The sequence below is a fragment of the Nannobrachium achirus genome (genome assembly GCF_963921795.1).
Source record: "Nannobrachium achirus genome assembly, chromosome: 19".
NCBI classification, from domain to species: domain Eukaryota; kingdom Metazoa; phylum Chordata; class Actinopteri; order Myctophiformes; family Myctophidae; genus Nannobrachium; species Nannobrachium achirus.
Window position 1 is genome coordinate 17,330,947 of NC_137826.1, and position 20,034 is coordinate 17,350,980.

Below are 20,034 nucleotides of genomic sequence, written 5' to 3' on the forward strand. Positions count from 1 at the left end.
TCACAGTGACAGATGAGGGAAGCAAGGCTTTATATGGAGTTCTCCAGTAGAACACTAACAGTAGACGCATTGGAAAAACCTGCACACTGCTGTGGTTGCACGCCGACAGTTTACTGATCATCAATAAGTAAAGAGGATGAATGTGAATGTATATATGATGGTGCAACTATGAGACGATATCAAACAGAGACATGCATGGATGAATTCAAAATGTCTCCATATTTTAACTTTTTCCGTTTTTTTTCCCCCGTTTTTTTTTTGGTTAATTAATGCCCTAGTCCGTCATATACTACAGTGTCACACGAAAGTAGCAAAAATAACTGATCTTCAAGCTCGCATTGTGCGTTTGAGCTTGTAGATCTGCTATTTTTGCTTTGTTTATAATCCTGAAAAGTAACCGTTTTGGACATATGAGGTTTCCACCGGACAGCTATAGCAATATAGTATAAAATCGAAATTTTTAAACATGGAAATAGAATTGCACATATCCGCAAGGTAAAACTGACATTTCCAGACTTGGAGATCTTCAGGTCGATGACCAGCGGAGCAGGCTTCCTCTCCTTCCTCCTCTGCAGGTAATCATAAAGGCGGAGCTGCGGAGGCGTTGGCAGATGAGACAGCTCCTGTTGTCTGTTCAGAGACGCCCGGGAGTGCCTCTTAAAACACCTGCAACACACACACACACACACACACACACACACACACACACACACACACACACACACACACACACACACACACACACACAGGTCAGCTCAAGTGTGTAAGACAGGGGTGGGTCTTCAACGTTTTCAGTCCAAGGACCCCTTAGTTGAGAGAGAGATGAAGCAAGGACCCCCACAACCTGTTAATAGATTCCATATAGTTTCATGGTATTTTGGATTCATGTCAATTTGAGTTTTCAGATATTTAACCACTTGAATCGTCAATACTTATAAAACTTGACCTTTCACTTTGTACTTAGTCTCTCTTTTCCCCCTCTACACCAAAGCTCTTTGGCAAAAATAGTTCATCTACAGTACTACTGTAGATTTGCTATTTTGGACTAAAGTTCTCAAAATATGGACGCTAGGGTTAATATAAAAAAGGAGAAAAACCTTTCTATCACTCAAAGATTTGGAGGACCCCCTGTAGTAACTCTGAGGACCCCCTGCTAAAGATCCATGCCTTACATTTATATCCCACGATTTTGCAACCCATTTTTCACCAAATGCCAATTGCCTAAGCTGTAATCCTGGGCTATGTTCTCCCTCTGCCAACCATTGGGGAGAGCCCTGGACTGAGCTCATGCTTCCTTCAGTGCATGAGGAGTGAGCAGGCCGCTTCTTATCACCTGACGGGGGGAAGCTTCACCGTTGGACGTAGCGTGCGGAAAGAACACGTTATTCAAACCAGTTCCTTTCCCCTCCATCATGCACCCTGGCTGGCCAGGGAGAGGCATTAATATATATTCATGAATCAATAAATATCACCAGTATGTCTCTAATAGCTATTAATGCTACACTTCTTAAACAGATACATTTATACACTACCATCAGATTGTTAACCATCATTGCTCAGCTGTATGGCTGTGAAGCAGCGAATACATCCATACCCAGCCCCCTTCCCCAAGCTAAATATAGAATGAGAACAGTTTTCTGCACTGTGATGAATAATACCGTTTCATGGAGCGAGTGTTCATCTTCTGTTTGTTGTAGAGCAGCCGGTTGGCTGTGCACGTGACGGAGATGGAAGGGTCCAGACACAGAGGCTCCGCCGTGGCCAGGATCAACTGACTCTCCAACTGCAGCTTGTCATCCTACGTAATGACAACCAAGACAAACATTACTCCAGTAAAACGAATATAGTATATATATCGGACATTGAATCAGGCCGACATTAGCTTTTTGTACTGTAGGAGAATTATACATTATACAATATTGTTATTATGGCTATTTATATCTAACTTTAATATTTGACCATCACTTATAGTACTTGTATAATACATTATATGGCGTGATCTTTGGCAGCCTGTTGGAGCCAAGATGTCTCCGCTAGACCTGATAGCTATCCACCTGTTTCCGCAGGAGTTTACTGGAGATTATTTGGACCTGTTTGCACCACACTTCCGGTTTAACAGCAGACATACAAGCTCACGTTGCGTCGCAGATGCAGCCTGTTGTGAGCTTGTAAATCACACTCGGCTGCGGCGCCGGAAGCTCGGTACAGCATCTGCGCAATGCACTATGGGCCGTTGGAAACTCGTGGATTGTTTTTGTTACATCCCATCTGTTATTGTTTAGTTTGTCCTTGTATAGCAGCTAGTATACCTATGGTCTGAGCCCTGTGCTCGTTGGCAGAACTACCTTATACTAGTGGTTCTCAACCTGTGGGTCCCCAAATTATTTTGGGGGGGTCCCCAGATGATTAACTTAATGTGCAACATTGTTTTCTCACTCAACAAGTGACAATTTAAGGACTTTTTAATACCTCTAAAATGACAAATTAAACATTGGTCAAATTGTCAAATATTAGAGACAGAAATTGGGAAAATGGCCGATCTACATATAGATTGGCTATTTTCAAAATAGAACTGTGTTATACAAAATGTAACGCCTCAACTCTTTAGTGCTCGTCAGGGTGGGGGGGGGGGGGGGGGGGGGGTCCGGGTCCCCCCCAGTTAAAATTTGATTATTTTGGGGGTCGCGGCCTGAAAAGGTTGAGAAACACTGCCTTATACCACCGATCTGTGTCAGACTGTGTGTCTAACATACTTCTCCCTATGATATCATGCAAATTAAAGCATAACCATCAAAACCTAGAATACCGTCTCCGACTCCTATTGCCTCATGATTGATCCAGAATTGATCCAGAATTCCACAACAGTAGCATATTGTTACATAATATAGGTATCACTGACTAAAGCCTAATTTTGCATGATGGCATCAAAAGAACACCGATGTGTGCAACAATGAAGGTATGAATCTGGCTTAAGGACGACAATATGCCAGATTTCTTCGGAAAATGTGTCAAGTTTGAACATTTCAAGCACTACTGAAATGTGCAATAGGGTAAACAATAAACATGACTGCCTAGAATGAAACTCACTAGCACAGACAGTGGAATCAGATGTCTTTTAGTCCACAGAGTTCACTACATTAATTATGGATATCGGAATCTTTGAGGGGGAAGAGATATCTTGTTTTCCAAAATATCATAATTGGCATCAGCCTTGACAAAATCCATATTGGATGACCTCTAGGAACTTAAAACACACAACTGGACAGCATATGATCTTCTTCTGTTTATGGATAAATATTTTTGTTGACATCAAATCCACGTCCTAAACCTGAGCACCGGCTCATCTAAAGACCAGCCTTGAATAGATTCTATTGTTGTTTTTGTTTTCGTGTGCAGGCTGTTACCTGTGTCCATTTGTGGTGGTCACTGGTCATCGAATGGACATCACAGATCAACGTCTGGAGGAAATGAAAGACATATCAGTAAACTTGGCTGGTTTAAGTCCTTGTTTCTTAACTCTCAAATACCTGGAGTCGCGTTAGATTTGAACCACTTTAACCATTATTTTATGCTTTAACTTTAGAAAAATAACAGATATACAAGCTCACAGCGCGGCACAGAGTGCCGCGCTGCGAGCTTGTAGATCTGCTATTTTTGAAAAATCGTGAAAATGAGTGCAAGTCTTTGAATATCTTTGACCCGATCTTTGAACCGACTTCTAAATCCTTCCTCTAAATCATGCTGTTCTCAAACCTTTTCATGTCAAGGACCCCCAAAATTACAGGTATTTGGCCACGGATCCCCATCTCAAAATATGTTGTCCCAGGGACCACCCAGAAGTAAATATTTGAGTTCCAAATGTTGCTTTTAAGTAGATATATTCAAAGACTTGCAAAAAAGAATCATGATTTTTCAAAAATAGCAGATCTACAAGCTTGCAGCGCGGCACTCGGTGCCGCGCTGTGAGCTTGTATATCTGCTATTTTTCAATAGTTAAAACAGTCAATAATCCTAGGCCTAAATGGGTTAAAGTGGGGTCCTTGAATGGGCTCCAGGGGGTCCCAAGCAAAAGGACCTAATATAACATCAACATCTATTTACTTTGATCCTATTTTATACTTCAGCTTTTAATTTATTTTTATACAGTTGCTGATGCTGCGATGCGCCACACACCTTTTTGTCTTTTTATTTTTTCAGTTGATATTTATCAAAATGAGTGCGTGTGTGCGGTGGTGGGGGGGGGGATTACCTGCATAGTGGGTCGTAGAAGGACGTGTCTGCTCTGGTAGGTAGGCATCTTAGTGTTACCAGACTGTCTGTAGTCTCTCACCTCCACGATGACACAACCACAGTGGAAGATGTTCACCTGAGGACGTGAGGAACAAGGAGGACGTGTGTCTCATTGGATAGGCCGATGGCAATATGAGATTAGATAAAGAACTACGATCTATTATGTTAAATGTGCAATGAAGAGACGAGGGGGAACTGGGGGGAGGAAGTATGGAGAGACCAGGATTACTGCATGTTTTTGTGAGGGTACATTAGGGTAGTTGTACACGGGGAGAACATTGCAAACTCCACACAGAAAGGCCCTTTTGCCAAGCCCACCTAGGGTATGGGCACTGATGACACGGAGGAGAGAACACGCCCCCGGTGCCCAGGGCTGTCACGATTATGACATTTTACATGACGATTAATTGTCACTCAAATAATTGTGATTAACGATTTAATTGTGTATTTATCGTTGACAATTCATGACTACCGGGAGCTCCGCCCCCACCTCTCCGCCGAGACCTCCGACGAGAATCACAGCCGCACCATTCACTTGAATGGATATACAGCGGATTTTACATATTAAATATTAATTCCGTTTTGGACCCAGAGCTTCGAAATCTCGTCCAATCCGTCAACAAAGGCCTGGATATGCATTGGAAAAATATGTAGACCTTTAAACTTTTAAAACAATACGACAAAGGAATATATAAGGACGCAACAGCAGAATGAGGAAATCGCCTGTCTGCTGGACCTATACAGAGCCGTTTTCACTTTTCACTGATTAGTTTAGAGGCTATTACTCTCCATTACACAAACAACCAACCAGAATAAACTGCTTCAAATGTAGGCTACATGTTTCTTATCATGCCGATTGCTTATAAATCTTATCTATAACATTTGATATCTCTGGCGTGAAATGTTCGCGATTCCTGACAAGTTTAGCTGCCGAGCCGCAGAGGGAGAGGGTGTCGCATCAAATTCTGGGCCCTGGGTACAAGGATTCGCTGTGGGCCCACATGAATGTTCTTCATCGTGGGATTTCAAAAATAGCAAATCTACAAGCTCGCAGCGTGGCACTCAGTGCCGCGCTATGAGCTTGTATATCTGCTATTTTTCAATCGATAAAGTCTAAAATAATTAAGGCCCTTCCACCGTGGGCCCTGGTAAGTCAGTCCCACTTTTCCCCCCCTTGTGACGCCCCTACCCACAGCCTGCAGTCGAAAGCAGAGTTGAAATACAACACTTCGCGTCGCTACCCCTGTTCATTCAGACATTCACAGACGTACATTACATATCAGTTGCTATTTAACATAACAAATAAGGTGTTTGTAGTCATGGGTTATTGTCGTTTAGGCCAATACAGTCCATTCATATTTAAATTGGTTTGAAACGGCTTTCTGTGGTCCAGCAACCATGGACATGTTCCTTATTCCTCTGCTGCGACCTTATATATTCCTATGTCGTATTGTTTTAAAAGTGTAAAGGTCTAAATATTTTTTCCAATGCAGATCCAGGCCTTGTTAATGGATTGGAAGAGATTTCGAAGCTCTGGGTCCAATACGGAATTAATATTTAATGTGTAAAATGTGTGTACAATCCGCCGTATTTCCCATTGAAGTGAATGAAGCCAATAGCGGCGCGCTGTGATAGTGGCGGAGGCAGCTTTTGGAGGGGGCGGAGCCGGTAGTCGTCCATTACATTTCTGTTTGGCTTTTAGGCTTTGAAGTTGCACATGGCAGATATGACACATAACCTAAATATACAAAGACATTACTGACATATTTGACAAACTTTATATTTAAAAAAGAACATTGATAGTGGAAATAGCCGATCTACAAGCTCACAACGCGTTGCGATGCGACGCGTTGTGAGCTTGTAGATCTGCTATTTCCACTATTTTTTACTTTTAAAAAAAATATATGAACATTTTTCAAGATGGAAACGATTATGAAAAATAATCACGATTATGTCAAATAATTGCGATGAGACGATTATGTAATAATTGTGACAGCCCTAAACACGCCCCCGGTGCCCACAGCGTCCCCAGTGGGAATCGAACCCATTACCTTCTAGCTGGGAGGCGACAGCGCTACAGACTGCGCCACCGTGCATGTTAACTCCTATTGCCTGTGTGTGTGTGTGTGTGTGTGTGTGTGTGTGTGTGTGTGTGTGTGTGTGTGTGTGTGTGTGTGTGTGAGTGAGAGAGAGTCAGTCAGTCTAACCTGTGACTTCTCCAGCAGGTCCACCAGTATAGGAGGCAGTTCCTCTGCATCCAGGTATTCCAGCAGTTCTCCTTCCTCGTACGGCAGACGGATGGTCTCAGAGTCTACACACACACACACACACACACACACACACACAGTTCACTAGGCCTGTCCCCGACTAAGGATTTCTATAGTCGAATATGATTGGCTGACTAATGCCAATAGTCACTAGCAGTCAACTAATAGGCAACTATAGGAAGAAAAGAAAATGCATGATTTGACTGAGAGATTGGCAGTCAAATCATGTTATACAAGAGGGGATCATTCTATTTGGGCTGTGGGGGTGCTTAATGTCTGATTTAACATATACTTGCTTGGTTTCTCCCTACAAATCATGATATATCCCTTTCAAACTATTTGTAAATTATAACAAATTAGGCCAATCTCTCAGTCGAATAATGCAAAATGATTTCATCTTTTGACTAAAGCTGTTTGCACACTGCACTGCGTTTTCTCGTTGCGTTTTGGAAATCCGAAAATCCTCTAAAGCATTTTTCAGGCCAAGGAGAGAGAGAGGAGAGAGAGAGCAAAGGACCCAGTGGCGACAGTTGTGAAAATGGGAAAAAATCAACCCTGGTCCGAAAATAAACGGGCGGCAGTGTGCAAACATGATTGACATAACATGAAGTTGTTTTTTTTTCTTCACACGCTCCGAAATTCACTCCGATATTCGGCCCGGAAAACACAGCAGTGTGCAAAGACCTTAAGTGATTGGTAGTTGACTAAGACTCCCTCTATCGGTGTGTGTGTGTGTGTGTGTGTGTGTGTGGTTAAATGATTGAATCTCTTACCTGATCCATTCTTGCCTCTGAGCATCAGAGAGTAACCTTCGTTTCCCGGGTACAGGTTGACCACCAGACACGACACTGACTCCTGGGAGACCAGCTTCTCCAGTAGGTTCACATTTCTCCTCAGATTCTTCAAGGGAACAACAGGAAAAGTGAGACATTAAGAAGTAGCTGAGCTACTTCTTTATGTCTCACTTGACATTGCTCCAAACCAGAATGAGCATGATGAACCCTGAAACATTGCTTGTAATGTTGTCCACCTAACTAAAACGGCAATGCAACCGTTTTTTGGTACATGTGCATTCTATGTGGATCTTACCAAAGCTACAATCAATCAAGTCTATAAACTCAAGAGTTAGAGCATCTGCAACAATTTATTCTTTCTTTCTTTCTTTCTTTCTTTATCTCAGTATAATTTAGAGATGAGTATGATTGTACACACCTTCAGTTCTGGCTCTTTCTCACATTCTTCTATATAAAGCTCATAGAGCTTCTGGTATAAACTCTTCTTCCCACCAGAAGAGGTTCTCCTTTTGGCCGGTCGCTGTCGAGCACTTTCTACAATGTACTGTTGGAACAGAGAGCACACATCCCATTTAACCCATTTAGGTCTAGAATTATTGAATGCTTTAACCAGTGAAAAATAGCAGATATACATGCGAGCTTGTAGATCTGCTATTTTTGAAAAAGTTGTGAAAATGTGTGCAAATCTTTGAATATATGTATTTTCAAAGCGAACGTTTGTAACTCAAATTTTGCTTCTGGGTGGTCCCTGGAACTAGATATTTTGAAATGGGGGTCCGTGGCCAAATAAATATCATTTTGGGGGTCCTTCACATGAAAAGGTTTGAGCACCACTGACATAGTAGTGTCTCAAGAACAGACTAACTGAGCTCCAGTCATGTGAAAAGGACCTTTTCTTTGACGATGGCTGGCCAGATTGCTGACATAGAAACATAGGTTTTTTCCAAAAATCTTAGAAGGATTCAAAAGACACTTATAGTTCAAATTTTCACGATTTTTCAAAAATAGCAGATCTACAAGCTCGCAGCGCGGCACCACATTTTCGAATGAATTTTAAAAACTTTGATTTGAGTTTATATTTGAGAAAAGTTAACTATTTTTCCCCCCAACAATGACTGATGTATCTGCCAGATTGACAGGCTATAGTATAAGCCATCTGTCTCTATTCAAAACTGAGAAGTGTGCTAAAATGCACACACAATCACATAGAAAATGTAACGTGAAAGCCTTACCTCGGCACGATCCAATGCATATTCTAAAACTTGTTGCTGAAAAAGGGGAAGAGGGGAACGCATTACAACTATTTCCCACCCAATGCCAAACCGACAATGAATAATTATGTCAAGCACTTAAGGGTTAACTTTGGTCTAGGTTTAGGTACTTGATATGTGTTTACCATTGTGGTCCACCACCAGATGCAAGGTCAGTGACAGTAGACGATTCTGTCTGTTCCGCCAGCCTCACACCGTCACCTTCCTAAAGCCACCATTCACTCCCTGTGCAAAGCAAGTTAACGCAGGAAAAATATATTAGACGATGCGGCACGCACACATTGAGACATGTAACCGGTGTATCGGTGTGTATGTGCCAGAATTAAAACACTGCAACCCCTGAAATAAATACAAACGTTGAAGAATAGGAGATGGAGGGGGAGTTACCAGCACCACTGAAGAGGTGGCACCACATCACACAGCAGCAACTTGGCTTTCATTGTAAACAAAGCCATGAACTCATTGAAAAGCATGTCTGTCCTAAACCAAAACATGACCCCCCACCCCCTATGACACAGCTATGACCCTGAGTTGCTGTCTCTCCCAAAGAGACAACCTCCATAATAAAAGATGATCCTGTATCAGGGTTAATGCCATACAAACACAGACAGCCAACTAAGCTTAAGTTAACCACTTTGAGTTTAACTGTTTATTTAGTGGACATTATATGAGTTTGGATAACGTAACAAGTGTGATACAACAGCAGCAGTAGTGAAAGCAAAAGCCAGACACATCAGATGAGGCTAAAACAGCAACAAGCTCGTTCTTCATGGAGGAGGTGGCCTAGAATAAAAACATACCGAGGATGCGTCCGTGATGTCACAAACAACCGGACGTGTGTGTGTACTGTCACAGGGAAGGGACATTTAGGGGGGAAAGATATAAACGTAGTTTCAAATTTAGAATAAAAAGTAATTGACACAGAAATGTAATTAGTATACTAAATTAAATAAGTCAATAAATAGTTAGTTAACCTTGGCAATGACAGGTTTGATGTTCAAGGTCCCAACGAATCTAGAGACCCTCTTTTATACCACATGTTTCAATTTATTTTTGTTATTTTAGATCCTACCACGTTGAGGAATCCAAACCAAACAATTCCACATCCGTATACTCGCATATAAGATGTAACGATAACACATATTTAACATTTTAACGTTACAAGCCGCTTCTGACAGATGTTTCGCCTGGTCCGTGACGTCGCTGTCCTGCCCTTGGCATCATCGTCCTACAGTGGCTAACGCGGCTAACTTTAGCATGCTAGCCTGTTCCTGTCTGTGAGAGCCATAGCTGCAAGTTGTGTGTTAGCTGTGGCTAAAAACGCTACAAAAACAAGCGGATTCGCGCGGCCGCTGGGAGCGACGCTGCTCTCAGCGGCCGCGCTGGACTTGCCTCTTCAGGTTGCATAGCAGGTGAGCGCAGCTCCGGCGCCGGGAAGCCTCCGAATAGAGCAGATAGTTCAGTGTGTTCATTGAGATAAAACTACGGGGCAGCAGCCATCTTCTTTCCAGTGTGACAACAACAGCTACACTTCCGCTTTGGTCACGGTCGGCGTCGCGAGCGTCTGGGCGGAGTCTAATATAGCACCGTTACTTTATGGTTGTGAGCTTTGAGTAGTAGTGTATTTGATTGATTGAATTGATTGAAGAGTTTGCATTAGAGAAATGTACAGTTTCATGACAGCACAAATCACTGGTACAAGGTAAACTAGATCCTAGAAAGCTTACAGCTTATTTACACAGAAACCAAGTATCTCAAATAACATTGAAAGACAGACGGGTAGAACTTTACCTAGGATAACAGCAATTTCAAAAGCAGAAAAAGTATAACATCAATTACAAAACTATACTTGCATTATTAGGTTGTGTTAGAAGTTTTTGAGTATTTCCGCTTGTGTTTGACATGATGGTGAGAAACTTGCTTTGATTTGGACACTGTATTATTATATCGATAGTTGTGCTTATATTGACTCATAGGAATAGACTATGTGACAACCAGGAATAGTCTGGTGACCACCGGAGAGACGGGTGACAGCCGGAATGTAGACGGCACCCGGGAGCAGGTTGGGTTAGCGCCCCAGCCTGTGTCTTCCGTGAGGAAGAAGACCAACAAACCCACGGTTAGGCATTTAGGAAGGCCATACAAGTCGCAAGCGGAGCCTGCTTTACCGCCGTTGGGCGAAGTGTAGCCCCATATAGAACCTCACCCGTCGCTGCATACTGTTGTGCTCCAAGACGAGGTCCTATAAAGATGTCTCCGTGCAGCGGTGGAATGCCTCCAACAGCTAGGTAGAAAACACTTTTCCCGAAATTATATCCACAAAGTAAAGGTAGTTCCGAGCTCCCAGACTGTGATAACCTAACCAGGGTCCATAAAACATGAACCAGGGCACGAAACAACCCCTTAAAATCGGAGATAGGCTCCTGCCCTATGAGCCTCATGGCTCGGCCGAGTCATATGGGCCTCATGGCTCGGCAAGGCTTACTTACTATGTACAGCATCATAAACTGTCCAGGTGAATAGTATCACAGTATTTTATGTCTGTTGCATATTCAGTCTTTTGCATACATGTCGTGTAGAGGCCAATTTGTGCTTTTACCTATAACCACCGATTAGTGTAAAACTTTGTATGCACACTTCCCAGAGGCCAAGGAAAAACCTGTATATAGCGCCACCAGAAGGCCGACTTACAGTATGTAAAACACATTCTTCGATATTACTCCTTCAGATTTTATCAGAAAATCACACAAATCAGTACACAGTATCTCTACAGTGATGTAATCATGACGGATTTGTCCGATATCATATTCTATCTAATTGGCTAATTGGCTGCCACCCTTCTCACATTGGCCACCAGCGGGTCAACTTTTGCAAAACACATTTTTGGAACAAAATGCCTCAAATCCTGCATGCAGCATCCGATTGCCGTGAAAGGCCCAAGAACGCGTGGTACCCTTTTCACTTTGGCCTATTATAGTCACCAGTAGGCCAAAAAAAACACCTGACCTGCCGGAGACCTGTTCGGAAGAACACTGCTTCTAGTTTTTCTTTGATTTCTTCTTTGCTTTCCCTTGATGCTTTTTTGCTTTCCTGCTTTTTCTGCCTTGGCCACTTTATCGCTGTTTGCAGCTATATTATTTCATTTAATTTATCATCAACAACATTTCATTCATCATCAACAGTTAGAAATAGTATTTGATCAATAAGGACATGATTAAAATACTCACCTTACATCAACATTCTCTTCTTCTCCTCTCCTCTCATGTGCACCCTCATTTCAGGCTAATGCCCTCTGCTGAACGACTACAAAAAATCCTGCTACAAACTGACTTATAATCAGTTTAATAATGGACAAAAGGCCATGGCTGAGCAAGTTCATATTTTTAAAAGAACAAACTGCCATTTTAACAAACATATATATTATTATAACTAGCCCTTACCCGTTCAAAGATATGAGCTCCGAAATGATGTGCAGTGTGTGGGTTATGGGATGTGCACTGTGCACACAGTATATGAGGGATGGAAAGTAACTTTAACTGGTGCTTGCATGCTAATATGTAGGAGCATCAATGTAAGAAATACCCGTTCCATTTAACGGCTACAGAGATACTGTGTACCGATCTGCATGATTTTTGGACAACATCTGTAACAGGGCCAGAACCCCCCCCCCCCCCACCCGCCCGCCCGCCTGCACACACACACACTCCCCCCCCCCCCCATGTGTGTGTGTGTGTGTGTGTGTGTGTGTGTGTGTGTGGGTTTGTGTGTGATTGTGCATGGCCTGAACAACAGCGCCCCTCCCTTAACATGTGTGGTCACAAAAGGTACTGTAGGCTAATATAGATACACCATAAAAATGATAATATACAGCATACGATTTGTGAAAGTGACAAACGGGCTTCACAGTTATGTCAGGTGTGTTCATATGCTGATGGTGATGCGATTTCAGATCAATTGCTCCAGCCACTGAGGAGAAACGCTGAGACAGACAGACAGACACTCACTCACTCACTCACTCACTCAGACATTTGCAAAATTATAGTATAGATTGAAATTAATGGGACGAAAAGTGGGAAAATGCAATACTGAAGTCAAAGACCCCTCAAGGTCACCAGAGGTCAGATGAAAAGTGCTTCCACAACTAAAATCAAACCTTTGGGTATTGCTGAAAGTTTCATGCTTCTTTCATAAAATGCACAATACCTTCCATATAATGAGCTTAACCGCCCCAGGAAAAAGGAACCTGTCGATCCACAGTCTCCACCCAGAGGAGTGAACAATCTCACACAGCAACCTGACAGTCACACCGATCAGCACAAGGTAAGGCCAAGACGTGAGCAGAATAGTTTGTTAGGCTACTGTGATTTTATTTTAATGTTGTAATTAATACACTGCAGTCACAGCAGGCTATATGAGGACAGATACAGCAAAGTAATTTGGGATCTTATTCATACAGGCCTACAGGCAGTATAGCTCATTTAATTCTATTTAACAGTATTTCATGGTATCTGTTTGTGTTCTTTCATGCCAGATGAAGTTCTTCCTGCTGTTTGTGATGTTGGCGGCATGTGATGCAATGGATGCAACTCTACAAGGTACAACACATAATTATAGGAAAATATTTAGGTTGCAGGGTAACATTCTAGACCCACAGCCGTACAGAGAGAGAAAGACAGGCAAATAGACCTACAGTGGAATAGATGGATAGATTTGATTTACTTCTTAAAGGTAGGGAAATTATGTTTTGGGTTAAACCATGTATTTTATTTCCCCTTCTTTTTGGGTCAAAGCTCTATATAGGCTAATGATTGGTAATCATTGCCAGAGTGTTTGTCCAGTAACCTCATCTCCTCATCTCTCCAACTCTTCAATAAACAGAAAATACAACTTCAGTTGGGTTGACAATTTTGTGCAAAATGTGCCCTGTATGAGTTCTCTTGAATGGTACCCCAACCTGATTTCTTTCTTTTTTAGTTTTTGTTTACTAGAGCTGGAGAGACAGCTGAGACCCCTTCTTAACACACTCTATATAGCAATGCTATCATAATATAGAGCTATTAAACACTTATTTTAACTATTTTAACTTAAATATCACTTACCCTAACTTTAATTTGAGTTGATCTTCTTTCCTCTTTGTTCTTAATGTTCCTCTAAGCCAGGCATTTCCGGTACTATCCATTATTAATGAACGTCTAATGCTTTTCAAAAGTTGACGGATGTAAACATTGTACAGTATGTATTCAAAACCATTACTTTCCAGGAAATAAGGACCTGTATTCCAATGTAGTTATTACGTAGTCAAAAGTGCTTGTTAATACTTTTCATTGGTCAAATATTTATGAAACAGACAACTATTGCGTAATTAAAAATTCTTCAACATTTTAAAAATATTTTTAAAATGTTCAAAAATAGAAGATGTGCAAGCTCGCAGCATGGTGTGCTGTTAGTCTGTATCTGCTATTTTTTAATAGCCAGCGCAAAAATGTTAAATGACACAGATGCTCAGCGCATGTTGGCCAAAACAATTCATAGAGGTTTGGAAAAACATCTCAATACACTGTATTTTAAACACTGTATTTTAACATAGTGAATTCATTTTTTCAAGCCATTCTATTCGTCTTGTTTGCAAAATAATTCCGGAACAGGTGGGCAGATTTTCATGTTGTTAATGTTGTTAGGAGGAGTTTACAGTTTACAGTTTACAGTTTAGGCATTTAGCAGACGCTTTTAATCCAAAGCGACTTACAATAAGCAGATAAAACATCACTATAATAAACAAGATAATATGTCAGTACATCAACAGCAATATAACAAATGCATATGAATATCAATCTAGAAAGAAAAAAAAAACTCGGTAAAGAAAAAAGGTGATAAAAAAAACTAAAAACAAATGTAGTGCTAAGGGTTTAGGTGGAGTCTGAAAAGGTGAGTCTTCAGTCCACGGCGAAAGCTAGCGAGTGAGTCCGTTGTTCTAAGTGTGATAGGGAGTTTATTCCACAACTTGGGGGCCAGGAGGGCAAACTGTCTCGGACGAGTGGATTTTTGCCCTGGGGAGCTCAAGTTCCCCAAGGCGCTCAAGTTCAACCAGCTCAAATTCAAGTTCAACCAGCGAAACTAGTTTTTTGCATGATGAGTGATCAGATAGGGAGGGCATGACAAGATTTAAAGGAATGTCACAACTATTTTGCAGTGGTTGAAAACGTACTTAAATGTTGTAGTTAAGTAAAAGTATCAATTCTGCAATGTAGAAGTACTCTGTTACAAATAAAAGTCCGGAATTCAAAATGTACTTGAGTAAATGTACAAAAGTATTGGCATTAAAATATACTTAAAGTACCAAAAAGTACTCATGCAGAAAGCCCCATTTCCAAGTTTTCAAATGTGTACAAATCTTTAGAAAATAGGCATTTTTCAAATGGCCAAATGAAATGAAAAGTAACGTTTTCAAATAAATGTAGTGGAGTAAAATTACAACATTTGGATCTGAGAGTGGAGTAGAAGTAAACGTACCGGTATTTGAAATGTGAACCTCAAAATTGGAGGTAAATGTACTTAGTTACTTTATACCATGGCTATATATTTTGATGCAAACAAGGGCTTGTAACTTGGTTAGAGGTGAGCTAACTTTAAGGTTGTGATCTTATTGGGATTGTGGACCCCCAGGCTGTATGGATTGAACCTTAATCGCAACCATCAAGTCGCAAGTCCTACTATGAAAACCTCCACCGGCTGTCTGTCCGCCACGTCACGTCACACTTTTGGCCCTACACTTATCTCCGACACCGTTGCCCCTATCCATGCCAAACTTTGCACACACATTCCTTGAATGGCAAACCAAAACCTCCGCCTCTGATTTCATCATCTGTCATTTTCTGTTTAGACCTTACAGGTAAAATGTTCACCTTCCCACTGCAGACCAACACACATAGCGTGAAATTAATGACGTCTCAAGACTCCTTCGCAGCTGTGACTGTTTGCCTGAGGTAAGTTCATACAGTAGTTGAGCTAATCTAGGAGCAACCTTATAGAAGTTAGCATGTATGTACAGTAAATGTGAAGTTCCTACTGTATATCACACAAACATGAAACGGTAGGCCTACAGAAAGAAGTAGAAACAACGGATGAAATGTGCCCTATAACTGGATCCAGAAAAGTGCATTCCTCAGAGCACTAAATAAAAGTCTGGGTTTCCGAGGCTATCAGAGCACAGATCTACTGTAAGTCTGGCTTGCCTATTTAGTAGGGAACCGAGTTATTTTTTTCTCTGGAAGTATTGCGATACTACATCCTGGAGTATTGGGAAAATAAAGTATTGCAATATATTGCAATATTGATTGCGACCGTCAGGTCGCATTTACTACCAAAACCTCCACCAGGTGTCCGTGCGTCAGTCCGTCACACCTCACACGTCACACTTTTGCCCTGCTCATATCTCCACAACCGTGGCCCCGACCCATGCCACATTTTGCACACACACTCCTTCCCTGCCAAACTACAACCTCCAAGGACCCCCGGAGCTTCAGGGACCCCCAGGTCCCTGGGGGACCCCCACTCCTCCACCAGGTGTCCGTGCGTCAGTCCGTCACACCTCACACGTCACACTTTTGCCCTGCTCATATCTCCACAACCCTGGCCCCGATCCATGCCACATTTTGCACACACACTCCTTCCCTGCCAAACTACAACCTCCAAGGACCCCCGGAGCTTCAGGGACCCCCAGGTCCCTGGGGGACCCCCAGGTGTAAAAAATGACAAAATGTGCAAACATTACCAAATGACCACCCCAACGGGCCTGCTCACGGGGATTTCCTGGGGACCACCCACTACTGGTGCTCCACAACGGATGCAAAAGTGGTGATGCCCCCAGTGGAGGACCCCCTCCACTGCAGCCTCCACTGCAGCTCACATAAAAGGCCCTACCTCGGGCTAGGAGCGTCCGGGAGAGCCGGGCCCGGTACCTATTCGTGCGCCAAGGCAACGCCGACACACCACCCCTCATTTCTCACATGGCCCTCTTCTAGCGCCACCTTTTGGCAGATTTATACAACACATTTGTGGCCACTGCTCCTACAGTTTTGCCCCTCCAATCACGCAACTTGCTACACAATATGTCTACACTCATCCCATCACCATGAATCTGTCCCATATAGCGCCCCCTTCAGGCCAGCCCTCTTGTGTATACATGTGACCTGACGGTCGCTTATCTCCCGATTAGGGAGTCTTACTGGTTATACAAGTGAAAGTGATTTGGGATGATTGGACGTTACATTCATGACTTGTGACGGGCGCACACACGCACGCACGCACGCACGCGCACGCACGCGCACATACACACACGTTGCCCCGATCCATGCCAGATTTTGCACACACACTCCTTACCTGCCAAACTACAACCTCCAAGGACCCCCGGAGCTCCAGGGACCCCCAGCTCCCTCGGGGACCCCCAAGTGTAAAAAATTAGCACATGTGCAAAAATTACCAAATGACCACCCCAACGGGGCTGCTCACGGGGCATTCCCGGGGACCACCCACTCCTGGTGCTCCAGAACGGATGCAAAAGTGGTGGCGCCCCCAGTGGAGGACCCCCTGCCACTGCAGCTCACATAAAATGCCGTAACTCGGGCTAGGAGCGACCGGGAGAGCCGGGCCGGTACCTATTCGTCCGCCTTGGCGGCGCGGACACCCCACCCCTCATTTCTCACATGGCCCTCTAGCGCCACCATGAGGCCGATTCAGATTTTGCCCTAAAATCACGAAAATCACTACACAGTATGTCTACACTCATGTCATCAACATGGATCAGGAAGATTTTGGAAAAACACATTTTTGCTCTATTTGTGGAGATAAGTGACCTACGGTCGCTTATCTCCCGATTAGGGAGTCTTACTGGTAATGATAATTATACATCTGCTTTCAGGTCCTTCACAGACCTCACCAGGAACCACGCCCTCTTCTCCCTGGCCCTTCCCTCCGACTTCAACGCATTCGTACTCTCGGTTAGTAGCACGACTCGGATCGCTCTGAATGTTGGAGGTGCATATGCGGATTTTGACGGGCAACAGTACACACTTAACACCTGGCACAACTTGTGCGCCACATGGGATAACACAACTCAACTGGGACAAGTGTGGGTGGACGGAAAACCCTCTTCCAGGAAAATAATCAGGTCTGCAGGCATCAACGGAACCCCAAGCATCATACTGGGACAGGTAATGTTGTACAGCTGCAAAAGTGCGTCTCGCATCTATATCGTCGTTGTCGGGTGGAAACCGTGTGTATGTTCAAAACCGTATGTTTTGTATTTATCATTTTAAAAATGATTTAAACTAGTGAAAACAGCAGATCTACAAGGACACAACGCCTCGCGGTGCGAGGCGTTGTGTCCTTGTAGATCTGCCGTTTTCACTACTTTTGTGCGACAGCCTTGTATGATGAAGCAGGGCTTAGTTTGCGAAAAGGTTTACACATTTGAGACTTGGAGATACAAGGTTTCTGCCCGACAGCGACGATATATTAGACACATCAGATTGTAGCTGAATGAACATATTGTAGATTGACCATTTCTCAAGTCATTTCCATTCTAAAACAATATGGTTCCTGTTTCCAATGAGCAGCTCAAGTATAGAATTTACCATTACCGTTTCCACTTACAGTATAACGCTAGGTTTGACCTTCCTTCAGCCTTGAGGTGGTCTAATTTACAAATAAAACAATATAACATTCAATGAAAAATAGTACTGAAAATGTGTATACAGTTTCGTTTGCTTTAATGTCTATTTTGGGTACATGAAACCTCGTTAATGCTCCCTCTAATATTGATTCTCTTCCATGCTTACAGGACCAGGACTCTTTTGGTGGTAGGTTTGATGCTTCTCAGTCCTTTGTTGGGATGATGTCTGACGTCCACATGTGGAACTATGTCCTCTCGCCCTGTGAGATCCGGCGGTTCATGGACAATTTCAACTTCACCCCAGGGAACGTGGTCAACTGGAGGGTTCTGTTGTTTGAATCTGTAGGAAATGTGGTGCTGGAAGAGAATCAAAAAAGCTGTCATTAATGAATCTAAAAAATATTAGACCCAGCAGGTGGAAGATGGTCTCATGTTCTCTAAATCTTAAGTGTAAATGTATCTTCTCCACACCAGAATATTGCAATACTGTGGATGTCTGTTTTGAATATCCAATGTGATTAATGACTATTAAAACGGTAAAAAAAGGGCCATTTATGTACACTCTTTCATGTTATGTAACTATACTCCATCACTCTTGAACAACTTGGATCAGGTTAATTGTTCTACTGATGTACAGTAAAAGGCACCTGAATGTCTGCACTCGATATTGAGGTGTTATAACTTCTGACCCTTTAGTGTTTAGTCATTAAAACAATCTGTAGTGTTCTTATCCACCATTAACCATCAGTTTACTGTGTATTACTTAGGGAAATAGGAATTACTGGATGTTGCCTTTTTGCAAAACAACCCATCTGTTTTGTTCCTCGTGGGAGGAAACAGTAAGCATGAACTACTTTCAAAGTAAAATGTACCGGTACCTGTACCCTTTTATTTGAGTTATGTGTTTGTCTCACTAAAAACAGCATGGTTGGGGTCAGTTTTAATGGTACAATAATTTGGGATTTTATTGGTAGAGTAGAGATTATTTTTTTATATTTTCTGCATATCCACATGTGGAACTACCGGTATGTCCTCTCACGCTGTGAGATCCAGCACTACACAGACAATCTCAACTTCAGCCCAAGGAATGTGGTCAACTGTGTGTGTGCTTTACCATAGTTACTGGAATGACGTGTGACATGTGAACTGAAGTGTTGCAGTAGGTCCATTTAATTGTAATTTAAGATATTCAATAGAAATAAAATAAAAAATGCCAGATATCAAACATATAATTATCCAAATGTCTGTCTGTCTGTCTGTCTGTCTGTCTGTCTGTCTGTCTGTCTGTCTGTCTGTCTGTCTGTCTGTCACAGCGTTTCTCTTCGGTGGCTGGACCAATTGATCTGAATCCGCATCACCATTAGCATATGAACACACCTGACATAACTGCAAAGCCCGTTTGTCACTTTTACAAATCGTATGCTGTATATTAGCATTTTTATGGTGTATCTACTATCTATTCTGCATCTAGCATGAGGCAACATGTTTAACCAGCTGTGTGTGTGTGTGTGTGTGTGTGTGTGTGTGTGTGTGTGTGTGTGTGTGTGTGTGTGTGTGTGTGCGTGTGCGCGCACGCGCACGCGCAGGCGGGGGGGTGGGGGTGTCTGTCACTGTTACAGATGTTGTCCAAAAATCTTGCAGATCGGTACACAGTATCTCTGTAGCCATTAAACAAAACGGGTATTTCTTACATTGATGCTCCTACATATTATCATGTAAGCACCAGTTTAAGTTACTTTCCA

General features: G+C 42.6%; 2 protein-coding genes across 4 annotated transcripts in view; one reads left to right on the forward strand and one right to left on the reverse strand.

The window, feature by feature from the left end:
• Nucleotides 1-10,127, reverse strand: part of supt20 (SPT20 homolog, SAGA complex component) — a 38,408-nt gene extending 28,281 nt beyond the window's left edge. For all 3 annotated transcript variants that reach the window (XM_080749005.1, XM_080749006.1, XM_080749004.1), the window contains exons 1-10: nucleotides 10,015-10,127; nucleotides 8,748-8,847; nucleotides 8,584-8,619; nucleotides 7,770-7,895; nucleotides 7,331-7,457; nucleotides 6,498-6,601; nucleotides 4,250-4,366; nucleotides 3,405-3,458; nucleotides 1,659-1,798; nucleotides 507-666 (exon numbers count right to left, since the gene is read on the reverse strand). In XM_080749005.1, coding sequence (XP_080605131.1) covers nucleotides 507-666; nucleotides 1,659-1,798; nucleotides 3,405-3,458; nucleotides 4,250-4,366; nucleotides 6,498-6,601; nucleotides 7,331-7,457; nucleotides 7,770-7,895; nucleotides 8,584-8,619; nucleotides 8,748-8,750 — 867 coding nt within the window. In that variant the 5' untranslated portion in view covers nucleotides 8,751-8,847; nucleotides 10,015-10,127. The remainder of the gene's footprint in view (nucleotides 1-506; nucleotides 667-1,658; nucleotides 1,799-3,404; nucleotides 3,459-4,249; nucleotides 4,367-6,497; nucleotides 6,602-7,330; nucleotides 7,458-7,769; nucleotides 7,896-8,583; nucleotides 8,620-8,747; nucleotides 8,848-10,014) is intronic.
• On the forward strand, nucleotides 9,930-18,804 carry LOC308304417 (C-reactive protein-like). The gene is made up of 4 exons (XM_080749009.1): nucleotides 9,930-10,034; nucleotides 15,503-15,605; nucleotides 17,540-17,831; nucleotides 18,461-18,804. Exons 2-4 carry the CDS (start codon nucleotides 15,517-15,519, stop codon nucleotides 18,677-18,679), a joined length of 600 nt encoding a protein of 199 aa, XP_080605135.1. The 5' UTR covers nucleotides 9,930-10,034; nucleotides 15,503-15,516; the 3' UTR covers nucleotides 18,680-18,804.
• Nucleotides 18,805-20,034: the final 1,230 nt, after the last annotated feature.

What these genes read in the sequence shown, in the direction of transcription:
- LOC308304417 (XM_080749009.1), top strand. Translation starts at nt 15,517, where the DNA reads ATGTTCACCTTCCCACTGCAGACCAACACACATAGCGTGAAATTAATG. An exon ending in GCTGTGACTGTTTGCCTGAG is followed by an intron (nt 15,606 to 17,539) that starts GTAAGTTCATAC and finishes ATCTGCTTTCAG; the next exon opens with GTCCTTCACAGACCTCACCA. An exon ending in CAAGCATCATACTGGGACAG is followed by an intron (nt 17,832 to 18,460) that starts GTAATGTTGTAC and finishes CCATGCTTACAG; the next exon opens with GACCAGGACTCTTTTGGTGG.